The following is a 15,364-nucleotide window of genomic DNA, read 5'->3' on the forward strand; positions in this document are numbered from 1 at the left end:
AAGAAAGATTTTGTGCTCTTTTGCTGGGGAGAGATGAGAAGACGTGAATGGAGAGACTGGACCCTTTTTCTTTTTTTTTTGTTTTCTTTACTAACCCTGGGGTCAAAGTAAGAATTATAAAGCTCAATCATTTAATCACATATTGTGTACTGTTTTGTATTTCAGGGTACTGATTTACTACAGGGGACACAACACACAGCATCCACCAAAACGAGATTTCTTAAGTTTGGCCGGGCTGCGGGTCTATCACCCCCTATATTAAGCTGAGGGCCAAAGCGAGAGTTACATGTGGTTAGATTAAAGAACACTGGGGCTGTCTACAAGAAGGGTCAGAGCCGTCTCTATTTCCTGAGGAGACTGAGGTCCTTTAACATCTGCCGGACGATGCTGAGGATGTTCTATGAGTCTGTGGTGCCCAGTGCTATCGTGTTTGCTGTTGCGTGCTGGGGCAGCAGGCTGAGGGTAGCAGACACCAACTGAAACAACAAACTCATTCGTAAGGCCAGTGATGTTGTGGAGGTGGAACTGGGCTCTCTGATGGTGGTGTCTGAAAAGAGGATGTTGTCCAAGTTGCATGCCATCTTGGACAATGTCTCCCATCCACTCCATAAAGTACTGGTTAGGCATAGGAGTACACTCAGCCAGAGACTCATTCCACTGAGATGTAAACCTGAGCGTCATAGGAAGTCATTCCTGCCTGTGGCCATCAAACTTTACAACTCCTCCCTCAGAGTTTCAGACACCCTGAGCCAATAGGCTGGTCTTGGACTGGTTTCCACTTAACCCTAGACATTGATAGAGCTTGTTTCTTATTATTGATTATTATTCCTACACTTCTATGTTTATTTTTGTTAACCTGCTTTATATGTGTATTTGTATTATTGATACTGTTTTGCTTATTTTACTAATAAACGCCTTTGGTTAAAATGATAGATTTCCCTTATCTGATCTGGTTGTGTGAGAAACCAGAAAGACAGGCAGCAGAAATGGATGTTGACGAGTTTCTGTTAAGTCCAGACTTTGTGGCATTAAAGAAGGCTAAAAAGTCTGAGTTTTGGGAAATGGTGGAGTCCTTGGAATTCAAGGAGGTTAAGAAAGGGACGACAATGGCAGAGATACAACGTAAGATGGCTGAACATTATCTCATGATGCAGATATTCAAGGAAGAGTTGTTAGAACACTTTCCTGTAGGGAAAAAAGTGGCTGTGAACCAGAAGTGGCCTAGAGATAAGTGGGTGGTGTTGTTACAAAGTGTACTTAAAAGGAAGGCTCAACGTGCATATGCAGCATTGTCTGTGGAGGCTGCAGAGGATTATGAGGAAGCAAAACTGGCTATCCTTCGGGCCTATGAGCTGGTACCCGAAGCCTATAGACAAGAGTTCAGGGACTTAAGGAAGCAGTGGAATCAGACGTTCACAGAGGTTACATACGACAAGTGTGTGTACTTTGACCGCTGGTGCGCTGCAGAAGGGGTTGAGGAGGATTTCTACCGCCTACGAAAGATGATCCTGATCGAAGAATTAAAAGATTGTGTTCCGGATAATGTCCGGAGATACCTGAACGAGAAGAAGAATAAGTCCATATCAGAATCTGCCAAGCTAGCAGATGAATATGCCTTAACCCATCAAATGAAATTTTCCCCAAATAAGTGCTACCACAGGAGTAGTAGGGGTGGTAGAGAAAGCCTAACGGCTAAGTCTGAGACTAAGCCAGGGTCTACCGGAAAAGACAAGGAGGAAAAGCCGTCTGGCAGGTCTCCTAGCGTTGTGTGTTATAACAGTGGGAAATCTGGCCACGTAGCATCTAAGTGCTTTGCTCCAAAGAAGGAGACGGGGAAAGGAAAGGCGACCGCGCCGACGGGCTGTGTTAAGCCGGTTGAAATGCTGTTAAAAGAGGAGCTAAACCGAGTTCAGGAGGGATGTGAGAAATCCCTTTCAACCGGGTTGGTATCTGTGAGGGAGGGGTCACCCCCAGTGCCAGTAAGAATCTAGAGAGACACTGGGGCTTTTTAGTCCTTAATCCTAAGCAGAGCATTGGAATTCAATAGTGAGGCAGATACTGGTGACGTGCACGTGATAGAAGGGGTTGGAAAAGGAACTGAGGCCATACTGTTACATAAAGTATTTCTGAAGAGTGACCTGGTATCTGGACCAGTCACGACAGGGGTACGGGCTGCACTCCCGATACCCCATGTAGATGTCTTACTCGGGAAAGACCTGGCTGGGGGGGATGTGTTCTCTGCAGTTCAGCTCATGAGTAAGCCTGCCAGGACTGAGCCCCCGCCCATAGTTTCTGAATTTAATCCCGCAGGTGCAGTCACCAGAAGAATGTCGAGGAAAGCTGTTAGGACAACCCCTGATTTAGCCGAGTCCAACCTTGATTTAGCAGAGACGTTTTTACCAGCCTTGTACCAGGAGAGGTTGGAGGGTGGTAAAACGGAGAATAGTGGGGCTAAGGAAAGTAAGGGAGACAAAGCAGAGTCAGTGTTGTCAAGGAACAGAATCTTGAAATTGGCCCGTAAGATACCCCTGGGTGGACATTTTGGAGTGAGCAAGGAATTTATGGAGGCACAGAGCCAAGATGAGGAACAGATGTGGCAGTTAGAAGGTCCAGGGTTGGACACGGATGATGTATCTGGATTGACAGAGCTGGTTGTAGTTGAAGAATTTAAGTGTGTTCTCAATAATGCAAAGGCTTTCTGAGATAATAAGGATGCCGCTACCTTGAGGGAGTCCGCTGGGTTAGCAGACGAGGTTGTTTTAGCCTGCAAGGTTGAGTTTACTCCAGATGGGAGTTGCCCAGAGAGTAACTGGGAGGATCAGGGGAACTTGGAATTTGAAACTGGGACTGGTATTGAAAGCCAAGAAGAGGCAGTTGTCCCATTGGCCTGTGTTCAGGTTACTGATCCTTGTGTGGAGACTCAGGAAAGGTCTGAAATGTCTGATTTGGTTAAAAAGGAATGCTATCCTTTTGGGTCAGATGCACTTGGTTCAGTGAAGAAAGGGTTAACCTTGGCACCAGTAGAGTGTGAGGATTCTCAGTCACTTGTATTAAAAGTCAGTGATGAGATAAAAGCTGGTGAGATGGATGTTATTGAAGATACTGAGCGAAAAAGTGTTACTCGACTTTTGAATAAAGTAAATGTAAAGTCGGGTTTGGTTCCAGGACTGTTGTGCAAAGGGAAGGGACCGTTAACTAAACAATGGTTTGTTAACAAGATGTTTGTTTTGAAATTTAAGGATAAACAACTTGGTGGTGTTGCTCAAGTATGTGATTTGGAAAGGCAGAACTTAAAGTGTTGTTTTGGCCCAGAGAGACCATCTGCTAGTGTCATCAAGGAAACTAATCAAATTAAATATCCTGAAGATAAAATTAATGACCTGCTTAAAATTAATGAGTGGTATGGAAGTTCAGAAAATGGGCTTAGTTTAGAAAACATCGGTGATAAGCTTTGTTTTTCTGGACGAAGCTTGTGAAAGTTAAAGATGATATCATAGTAGGTTGACTGAAAGTTAGGTTTAGAAGTAAAATAGAGATTACTATTTGCGCAATCTTCTGTAATGTACTACATTATAATCACACATGTAGTGGTTCACTCTTTGTGATATACACCTAAGCTAAGAACTAACTCCACTGTAGAAAAAGAATTACTGTCACTTACCCTGGCATTACAGCAATTTGAGGTCTACATTTGACCAGCATAGAAACCAGTGATAGTTTATACTGATCACAACCCCTTGGTATTTTTGACAAACATGAAGAATAAAAATAGATGGTTATTAAGTTGGAGTCTGTTGTTACAAGAATTTGATATTAAAATACAAAATGTAAAGGGAAATGACAATGTAATTGCTGATTGTTTATCCAGGTGATAATTTGAAAGTATACCTGTGTTATCCTTGTAGTTAAAGACAACTTCTGTATTAGATTAGACTCTGTAATGTGCTTTACTAGTGAATTTTCAACCCGGTGAAGATTCTTTGAAGGGTGGGGGTGTTATGTGTGCTGAACAGACCTGATGGAAATGGGGTCCAGAGCTGACCCTTTCCCCCCCCCCCCCCTTTGAGGACTATGCAGCTAATGAGAGCGAAAGAGAGATGAAGAACAGAGCTAGAGATATCTGCTACAGATAAGAGAGAGACAACTGATTTAGGTATTATGGCTGCTTCACTGATGGACAGGTAAATGAAACCTTTTGCTGCAGGGACACTTCTTTGCTCGTTAACATTCCTGAAGAGACAGCAGGAGTGGCCTAGTTCAATGGACATAGACATATTGAGTTGATGGATGGCTGATACCCCGTCAGTGGGGATAAAAGACGGGTCTGGGGAGACACTCCTCAGACACATCAGTGGACACTGACCGAGTGTTGTGCATCCACAGGAAGGTGGGGGCTTAGAGGACCAAATCAGAAGATCGGTCACAAAGGCTCAGAGTGTGACGGCAGGGCTGGTGGGGACTTGTGTGTGTGTCCAGTCATGCCAGGGTGATGAGTCCACCACTGAAGAACAGTCTAGCTGAGAACGGAGGGGTCATAACCGAATGACCACAATGGTACAACGGAATAAGAAGACAACAGAAGGTTTGCCTGCTGCAGCTGCCCAATCTCTTGGTCGCTTTCTCCCCCCCTCTCTCTCTCTCCAATTGCAGCACAGCAACAGCTACCTCAGCATGGACGAACTGAACTGAACTTTATATTCTCTTATGACTATTCATTTACCCCTAGATATTGATAGAGCTTGTTTATTATTGCTAACCTGTTTTATATGTATATTTGCATTATTGATGCTCTTTGGTTTATTTTACTAATAAACACCTTTAGTTAAAGAACCACCAGACACCAACGTATCTGCTGGTCTGTAAACCCAGTTACTGGGTACGTAACAGCACACTTTACTTAGTATTATTTAATTATTTATGGTTTCCTATTGCTATATTTCCTGTTCTTGGTTGGTGCGACTGTCACGAAACCCAATTTCCCTTGAGAACAATAAAGTATGTCTGTGTCTGATTACTGAGTTAATTGCTTACCACATTCACAGCAGGTGAACGGACACTCCCCGGTAAGAACTCAATGATGCACACTTGGTTGATTTGGCTGAGAAAATCTTTTCCCAAAGTCTGAGCAGGTGATCAGCCTCTACCCAGTGTGAATTCGCTGGTGTGCTAGTAGGTCGGATGACCGAGTGAATCCCTTCCCACAGTCTGAGCAGGTGAATGGCCGCCCCCCGGTGTGAAATCGTTGGTGTGCCAGTAGGTCGGATGACCGAGTGAATCCCTTCCCACAGTCCGAGCAGGTGAACGGCCTCTCCCCAGTGTGAACTGACTGGTGTACCTTCAGATGGGATGATTCAGTGAATCCCTTCCCACAGTCTGAGCAGGTGAACAGCCAGTCACCAGTGTGAACTGACTGGTGTCTCAGTAACTGAGATGACCGGGTGAATCCCTTCCCACAGTCTGAGCAGGTGAACGGCCTCTCCCCAGTGTGAACTGACTGGTGTACCTTCAGATGGGATGAGCAAATGAATCCTTTCCCACAGTCCGAGCAGATGAACGGCCTCTCTCCAGTGTGAACTCTCTGATGTACCTTCATTTGGGATGACCGAGTGAATCCCTTCCCACAGTCTGAGCAGGTGAATGGCCGCTCCCCGGTGTGAAATCGTTGGTGTGCCAGTAGGTCGGATGACCGAGTGAATCCCTTCCCACAGTCCGAGCAGGTGAACGGCCTCTCCCCGGTGTGAACTCGCTGATGCACCTTCAGTTGGGATAAGCAAGTGAATCCCTTCCCACAGTCTGAACAGGTGAACGGCCTCTCTCCGGTGTGAACTCGCTGATGTTCCTTCAGATGGGATGACCGAGTGAATCCCTTCCCACAGTCTGAGCAGGTGAACGGCCTCTCTCCGGTGTGAACTCGCTGATGTACCTTCAGTTGGGATGACCGAGTGAATCCCTTCCCACAGTCTGAGCAGGTGAATGGCCTTTCGCCAGTGTGAACTGACTGGTGTGTGAGTAGGTCGGATGACTGAGTGAATCCCTTCCCACAGTCTGAGCAAGTGAGTGGTCTCTCTCCAGTGTGAACTCTCTGATGTGCCTTCATTTGGAATGACCAAGTGAATCTCTTCCCACAGTCTGAGCAGGTGAATGGCCGCTCTCTGGTGTGAACTCGCTGGTGAACCATTAGGTTAGATGACAAAATGAATCTTTCCCCACAAATTCAGCAGATGAAGAGCTTCTGCCCAGTGTGATCTGACTAGTGTGTCCACAGGTGGGAAGACGACTGAATCCTTTCTCACAAACAGAACTGGTGAATGGCCTTGTCCCAGTGCGAACTTGCTGATGTACCTTCAATTGAAATGACCGAGTAAATCCCTCGCCACAGTCTGAGCAGGAAGGATAATCGAGTGAATCCCTTGCTCCACTTCTTAAATATCAAAAGAGACAGCAAAACGTGTGTGTTATGTTAGACATTCCCGTAGACAAATTCCTTGTCATTTTTAACCTGTGAAAAGATTTACAAAATCCATCATTTGGTGTAGAACAACATTTCAGCTGAGATCACTTGAGTTGTCAAGGTGTGTTCTGACATCACACTGTTACAGTGAAGTTTAACCCAATTTGGAGAGAGAAATCACCTTCTAACTGGGCACAGTGCTGGTATCTGGAATGACCATTAAACTCTCTGACGCTCTTCCTGTCTCTATAAGAATGGGTCATCTCTGCCATCTCCAATCTGTGACCTGCCTCAGTTTGACTCTCTCGATTGGTATTATTCCCTGTTCCCACTGAGCTGCATGGGTTCCTCCCCCACAGTAACTGAAACACTCTCACACAAATAGCCGGCAGTGCATTCCACGCACCCACCACTCTCTGTGTAAAAAAACTTACCCCTCACATCCCCTCGGTATATATTTCCAAGCACCTTAAAACTATGTCCCCTCGTGTTAGTGATTTCAGCCCTGGGAATAAACCTGTGGATATCCACATGATCAATACCCCTCATCAGCTTATACACCTAAAAATGCTCTAAACATAAAGAATTAAATTATACATTGCTTTGAGTATTTGTCAGAAGTATACAACATTATGAGGGTAAAGATAGGTTAAATGGAAGGAGGATTTTCCACTGAGGTTGGGTGCAATGATAACCAGAAGTCATAGGTAAGTGGAGAAGGTGAAAATTTAATGGGAACATTTGGAAAAGCTCTTTACTGAAATGGTTGTGAGAGGGTGGAATGAGATGTCAGCACAAGTGGTGAATATGAGCTCGGTTTCACCATTTAAAAGAAGTTTGGATGGGAGTGTGGATGGTAGGGGTATGGAGGGCGATGGTCCCAGTGCAGGTAGTTGCACAGCTTAAATGTTTTTTTCAGCATTGACTAGATGGGCCAAATAGCCTATTTCTCTACTGAACTTCTCCATGTTTCTGTGACAGAGAAGCTGTTGAAGCTTGTTTGGAAGGGAAAAGGGAGGAGTGACAACGGAGCAGCAATGGCTGGAGTTTCTGGGAGCATTTTGGAAGCTGAGTCATCGATGCATCCCAAAGAAGTGGAAGCATTGGAAAGGCAGGAGGACACAACCGTGGCTGAAATGAGAAGCCAAAGACAACATAAAAGCCAAAGAGAGGGGAAAACAAAAGAGCAAACATTATTTGGAAGCTTTTAGAACCTAACAGAAGACAACTAAAAAAAAGTCAGATGAGCGCAGGAAGTGGAATTATGATTTGTAGTCATTAATGAGTCTTGGCAGCACCCAACAGTCTGAGGCATTTAGAGGAACAAAATATCCGGGGCCTCAATATTTCCTGAAAATCAAGGTTCCCTGCACTGGTTACGTTTCAACTTTTATGTTTTTAGGCACATACAAACTCTACACTCTCAAAATTTCACTTCTCAATGCCTCCCACATACCAAGTACTCCTTTGCCAGGAAACAGACTGTCCCAAGCCACACTTGTCAGATCCTTCCTGATACCATCAAAATTGACTTTTCTCCATTTTGGAATCTCAACCCGTGGTCCAGACCTCTCTTTCTCTATCTTTATTTTGAATTTCATGGCATTATGATCACTAATTTCTGTCACAAGCCCTGATCATTTCCTAACAGCTTATTGCACACTTCTACGTCAGGAATTTTACATACTGATTAAGGGCACATTTGAGAAACTCTACCCCATCTACCCCTTTTACACTATTCGAGTCCCAATCAATACAGGTAGTCCCTGAGTTACAAATGTCCGACTTAAGAGCAACTTGTACTTACGAACCGAGGAAGGAGAACGCAGTCCACCATTTTAAGTCATTGCCTCTAACACTGTGTTGAGTGTTTAACTTTGTATTGGGCTTAAATCTTTCTTAGTAAGATTTACCCTGACACCACAAACCCCTCCCACCATTCCTGTCAGCTGGTGGCGCAGTCAGCTCAGCACTGGGCTAGAGAACGGAGGTTCTCAAGTTTGTTTTAGTGACAGACTGCTCCCGTGCCGGGTTGATGTCGATCCAGTGACTCCCGTACCCTCCATGCAGGGTTGATGTTGAGCTCGCGACTCAACCTTGTAAAAAAAACACTGCCACCTCCAGTTTAAATTCCCACACAGAACATTGTGGAGGATCAAATACCCAAACCGAGCACAGCCCCCACTTGTCCCATTTAACCTGACTCAGTGTACAGTTTAGGACCTGGGGAATTTAGTGTTGCAGTTCTTTGGACCCAGTGGAGCTCTGGAGCTGGCAGAGGTTAGCACCCACCGCCTGCAGTGTTTCTGTTCCACTGACAGGAAGCAATCGCACTTGAAAATAAAGTGTGAATAAGAAAGCATTTGGAAAGAGGTGAAATGCCATCCGTCACTGGAAAAGCATTAGGCTACAGTCGGTCAACTATTGTAACAATTTTAAATGATAATGGATAAAGTGAGTATAATGGAGCATGTGAAAGTCCCTGCCCTGATGAAAGCTACAATTATTACTAAGCAACATAATAGTTTAATTATTGGAATACATACTTATAAGTGTTTTATATACATAGAAAAGTAAAATATATACTATATACTAAGACAAACGTTTGACTAACTGACACTAAATAATACCGGATGTACTTGTTCCAACATACGTACAAATCTGGCTTAAAGATGGACTCAGGAACGGAACTCATATGTAACCTGGGGACTGCCTGTATATGGAAAGTCAAAATCGCTTATTGAATCAACTTTTGTTTCTTGGCATGGTCTCCAATCTGTCTACAAATTTGTTCCTCTAAATCCCTAAGACTGTTGGGTGCAAACAAACTCCAATAATGTCTACAATAACATAATTCCCTGTCCTGAGCTCATTGGGCTTTCCTACGATGCTCCTTGCATTGTGATATACACAGCTCAGCACATTCATCGCACCATACTCAACCATGACCTCAATGTTTGACTAAATGAGACTCACCAAACTTTCTCCTGACTGAATCAATGGGAACAATGAGTCAGGAGCATTCTCTCTAGTTGATGCTCTCAGTCCTCGGGCTGGTTCACTTGTTGCTGTTCCCGTCTTCAGCTGTGGTTTGCTTCCAATTGGGGTATTTCTTCCAATAGACCTTTCACTGCAGGTTGAACTTTAACCAGAGAGAAAATAAAGCACATTAACAATAAAACGGAGAAGCAAACATTTCTGCTTAATGTTACTAAGAACAAAACTCACTGAAAGTTAGAAGTTGAATGCAGATATAATGATCTCAGTAAACAATCTTTTATTGTCCCTCACACGTCACAAAATGATATGGGATAAAGAGGATCCATCATTCAGTCAGGAACAGAAGTAGATGATTCAATCCATCTGGTCTGCCCCACCATTCAACCATGGTTAATTTTTATTCAAACACAATATTCCTGCCTTCCTCCTGTAACCCTGCAGCTACTTAGCAATCTGGAATATATTAATATCTGTCATCAATATACCTCAACCAACCTCTGCTGCAACAAATTCCACAGATCAGACATCTTTTGGACAAAACGTTTTTCTCAGTTTTAAAGGGAAACATCTTTATTCTGAGTGTGCTGTGAGATCACAGACTCTCTGTCTAATGGAAACATCCTCTGCATGTCCACTGTATCCAGGCTTTTCAGCATTCAGTAGGTTTACTTAACCAAACATCCCCCACCACCCCCACCGTCCCTCTGAACTCCATTGAGCACAGGTCCAGAACCATCAAATGCTCCTCATACATAAAGCCGATCATTCCTGAGATTATTCATGTGAACCTTGTTGGCAACAACTGCACTGAACACATTTCCAGGAAAAACAGACAAATTGGTACCAGGTTAATTGATAGGGAAAGTTGTGCTTTCTTCACTGTTGTACCAGCACAGAAAGAGCCATTTTAGCACAGAAAGAGCACAGAAAGACCAGGTTAAACCAGGTCAATTTCAGGAAATATAAACCAGTCCAGGATGAATGTAATATAAAGAAGCTGGATTTACCAGAAACGCTCAGCAGGTAAGGAACAGCTGTGGGGAGAGGAACAAACTCTACAATTCAAGTTAATAACGTTTCATCAGAATGACTTCAAACGTTTTCAGTTTTTAGTGCAGATCTCCAGCAACTTGAGATTCTGCTTGACTTGCACCGAGTGGCCAACAGATGACAGTGAGTGGGGGGGATTTCTAAACACAGTTTGAACACCAAACTCGCAAGTCTATTTTTCCTGTTGTAAACACAGAACAGCCCATTTACTCATAGCCACTCCTCAGATTAGCAGTCAATGCTTCCAAAGGAACTCCAGAAACTAACATCTGATCCTACAACAGAAGTACTTGCTCAACACCCCATAAGCCCAAGCAGCTCGATTCCTGGGACCATTTTACCTGGATCAAAAACTGTAATATCCCAGGACCCAACCTCACAGATCTCACACTGGGTAGTTCAGTCCGGGATTTCCCCACAACCAATGTGCAGCTGCTCGAAATTTCTGCTTCATTGCAGAAGGAGGACCATCCAGCCCCTTCTGTAGAAGCACTAACTGAAGTCAAAGCCATCACAGGACTAGGGTCCAAGCACCAACTCTCCCAGTACTCCTTGCTGACTGTAATACAATGAAGTGTGTCAGCCAGTCACAGTTCAAAAACTAGACCCTCCATACCAATGCACAACAGAAATGGGACCTGATGACCCTCTGGCATTCCAGCTAATAAAAAGTGATTTTGGAAATAACTCAGTGAGGTCAAAGGTGTAAAAGAATAGTTCACAATGAAGACTATGTTTAGAAGGATTGCTGATATATATCACTGAAATGGTGTGATACAGGGTGGACCAAGGTTGACCCAGATAGTTGATGCATATCACTGAAGCTGGGGTCAGAGAGACTGGACAGAGGTTGAACAAGTTGGGCAGGGAATGAGCAGATGTAACCAGATGGGAGAAGAGATCAAGGACAATCACTGATGGTTCTCCAGCAATATGCAGATACTGAATTAATGGTACATACTACTGTATAAAGGATTCCAAAATGACAAAGTTAGAACAAGCAGTAAAAACATTGCCAGATATACTTTGATCCTCACCGTAGTTTTATCAACAAGCTTTCCATCCGGACACTTCATGCTTTTTATGGTCACTACTCTGCCTCTGACTGTGAGGATCTGCAGAGACTTTTGGATCCAGAACAGCACATCACAGAAACCACTCTACCCTAGACATCCCAGTCCCTCGGTAAAGCAGGCAGTGAAATCAAAGATCCCCACAACCTGGGACGTTCTCCTTTCTCACCCACCCCAGTCCGGGAGAAGACAATAGCCACAAAGCTCACGGACAAATGTGAGGAGCCTCAGCAAGCTTGGCGACTTGGGGAAAGTTAACGGGACTCAGTGGCCAACATCAGATTTCCCCAACACAACATGTGATCTTGCATCACAAACCGGAGGGCGGGAGAGTTCTGCAAGAAAAAGCCGTATGTGACCTGTCTGTGGGTCACCCATTTCAACTCTACAGAAATAGACAGCCTCGGCTCCTGGTTTGGATCGTTCAATGCAGATTAAGTGAAGGGGACACATTTTTGACCAGCCCAGATAATCGGAAAATAAATGAGTAATTGGCCCTCAGTTCGGGGCTCACGGCCCACATTGGATCTCCCCACTCGGGATCGGTCTCAGTACTCACCGATAGGACAGCAATATCTTTGGCCCACAGACTGTGATCTGACCCCTGGCTCCCCGACCCAGGAGGCGAGGACACCTTCCCCGATCCCAGACATTCCTCTTCAGTACGGAGCAGAAAGGAAAACACCGCCCACCCGGAGTCTGTGAGCATGAGCGAAGGGATTGTTACATCTGTGGTTAAATGGGAGAGGCAAACGGGATCACGTGGCTGGTGGGATCTCCTACCCCAGGCAGAGAGTCCAGCTGCCAACCACTTCTGTGGAAAGAGCCAAACTTGCCACTTACATCTCCTCTCACCTTAAGTGTATTAGACATTTCAACCCCCAGGAAAAATATATCATCTGTCCACTCAGATTCAGTTTTATTATCACTGGCGTGCATCATGAAATTTGTTAACTTTGCAGCAGCAGTTCAATGCAATACGCAATATAGAAGAAAAATAATCCTAAAAATAAATAACTAAATCAATTACAGTATCCATATATCTGGGAACATTGCTCATTGTGATTTTTATAAAATGACCTGGATGAGGAAGTGAAGGGATATGTTAGTAAATTTGCTGATGACACAAAGCTTGGGGGTGTTGTGGATAGTGCGGAAAGTGTTAGCACTTACAGCGGGCACCGAAAGCATGCAAAACCAGGCTGAGGGGTCGCAATTGGAGTTCAACCCGGATAAGTTTGAAGTTGTTCATTTTGTTTGGTCAAATGTGATGGTAGAATATAGCATTAATGGTAAGGCTCATGGCAGTGTGGAGGATCCGCGGGATCTTGGGGTCCGAGTCCATAGGACACTCAAAGCTGTGACGCAGGTTGACTCTCTGTTTAAGACGATGTATATTGCATTGACCTTTATTAATCGTGGGAATGTGTTTAGAAGCGAGAGGTAATGTTGCAGCCATACAGGACCCTGGTCACACACCACTGTGCTCAATTCTGGTCACCTTACTACAGGAAGAATGTGGAAACCTTAGAAAGAGTGCAAAGGAGGTTTACAAGGATGTTGCCTGGATTGGGGAGCATGCCTTATAAGAATAGATAGAGTGAACTCGACCATTTCTTCTTGGAGTGATGGAGGATAAGAGGTGACCTGATAGAGATGTATAAGATTATGAGAGGCATAGGTTGTGTTCAAAGGTTCAATGTCCATTTGGCAATCAGATGGCAGAGGGGAAGAAACTGTTTCTGAATCACTGAGTGTGTGCCTTCAGGCTTCTGTACCTCGCTATCTGATGGCAAAATTGAGAAAAGGGCAGCCCTGGATGCTGGAATTCCTTAACAATGGACGCTGCCTTCTGAGACACTGCTTCTAATCCTCTGGTAATCATATAAACATCTATCCAGAGAAAACAACATGAGATTGTCCAACCTCCCGTTACAGCTCATGCCCTTTAATCCAGACACTATCCTGGTAAACCTCTTCTGCGCTCTCTCCAAAGTCCCGACATCCTTCCGAGAATGGGGGCGACCAGAACTATATGAAACACTCCAGATGTGCTCTAACTAGTTTTATAAAGCTGCAACACAACTTCCCGACTTTTGAACTCAGTGCTTCAACTAATAAAGACAACCATGCCATTTGCCTTCTTAACCACCCGATCAATCTGTGCAGTCTCTTTCAGGGAGCGATGAACTTGGAGTCTAAGATCCCTCTGATCATCGACACTGTTCAGGGTTTTGCATTTTACAGTGTACTGTCATAAATTTAACCTACCGAGCTGCCAAGATGATCATCACGAATCAAATCTCACTGAGATTTCTCAGGTCCTGTTGAATCTATTGCCAAGTGCACAAGTACGGGAAGGTACAGGTACAAAGAAACACTGACTTGTGGCAGCATCACAGGCAAGTACATTCAGAAAACACACGGAACGTAAATTGTACAATTCTCTGTCAGTAACAATATGGAAGCATGTTTTACTTCATCCTGCTAATAGGACCAGAACAGGGGCTGAGCGGCGGCTCATCTCAGACGGTTCGGTGAGAAGGTCTCACAACCCGGACCGACCCCGGCAGATTCTGTGAAGGAAGCGAGGCGAGGCCGCCAGTTCGGGAAAGTTCATCCCCTCCCCCATCAGGTTGCACCGATCACCTTGTGTTTCTCTCTCCCTCCCCACCCCCACGTTTTATTCTCCAGTCCAGCCGAAGGGTTTCGGCTGCTAATGCCGACTGTATTCTTCCCCTAGATGCTGCCCGGCCTGCTGAGTTCCTCCAGCATTTTGTGCGCTTTGCTCCCATTCCCAACATCTGCAGGCTTTATCTTGCTTGAGTTCTGGAAAGTTAACTCACTACCCACCGTCAGACTTCCCCGCTCGGAACCGGCTTCAATACTCACCGAAGGAAAATTGTTGGTGTTGCCCCACAGAGAATAATCCGCCTCCGGCTCCCCGTCCAAAGGGGCGAGAACCCCCTCCCAATCCCGAACACACCGCCAACCAACTTTCACAAAGAACGAAAAATCAACACTGCCTTTCCCGGGACTGTGAGCATGCGCATTGTGCTCATTGCGTCACGGGCGTTGGGCGGAGCATCGGAATCAAACCCGCAGATGCTACCGATCTGCGGTGAAACATGATCACGTGACTCGGTGACTGTTTCTTCCCCCTTCACATATTGCCCTACCCACCGCCGCATTTCCCAAAATATTTCATTATTTCCCTATATTATTTCCATCAGACAAGTATTTAGTTTTTCCCTCCATATCTTCCCCGATCCCTTTTCAGCCACCCCCAGGTCATAGAGTTCTCAGAGTTATAATTTCGATTCCCATCCCGTCCCGACACACAATTCAGAACCACCCCGGAAATGTGCGGGTTTCATTTAAATCAGTCTATGTTCATAAACACTTATTTCTATTTACATTCCTCTGGCTTCATTCAACAGGAACACTGAAACATCAAGTGAGAAACAGCAGGATGTGGCCATTCAGCCCCTCTAACCGTCAGCAAGATGGCGGCTGCTCTTCCATCTCAGCCACATGTTTCTGCCCGATCGTCATTTCCTCGATCCCTTCGGTCTCCACACATCTGCCGGCCTCTTTTGTACGTGAGGACGATCACTGAGTCTCCACCGCTCTCTGTGGTGGGGATTGTTGTGGTTACATGATATGAACAGGAGACGCAGACAGTTCTTCGAGATGTTTAAACCTTTATTTGAAAACAAAGGCTGAGGCAATCAATGATCTTGTCACCGAAAGCCCGCCGAGCTCCGGTGTACAACATTCTTTATAGTAA

The 15,364-nt window shown here is 44.9% G+C and overlaps 1 protein-coding gene across 1 annotated transcript in view; it reads right to left on the minus strand.

The window, feature by feature from the left end:
- LOC132386700 (zinc finger protein 850-like) overlaps nucleotides 1-15,364 on the minus strand; it is a 56,262-nt gene that overhangs the window by 17,907 nt on the left and 22,991 nt on the right. The window contains exon 3 of the mRNA XM_059959058.1: nucleotides 5,032-6,152. Coding sequence (XP_059815041.1) covers nucleotides 5,141-6,152 — 1,012 coding nt within the window. The 3' untranslated portion in view covers nucleotides 5,032-5,140. The remainder of the gene's footprint in view (nucleotides 1-5,031; nucleotides 6,153-15,364) is intronic.

This window comes from Hypanus sabinus, unplaced genomic scaffold (assembly GCF_030144855.1).
Source record: "Hypanus sabinus isolate sHypSab1 unplaced genomic scaffold, sHypSab1.hap1 scaffold_126, whole genome shotgun sequence".
Classification (NCBI taxonomy): Eukaryota; Metazoa; Chordata; class Chondrichthyes; order Myliobatiformes; family Dasyatidae; genus Hypanus; species Hypanus sabinus.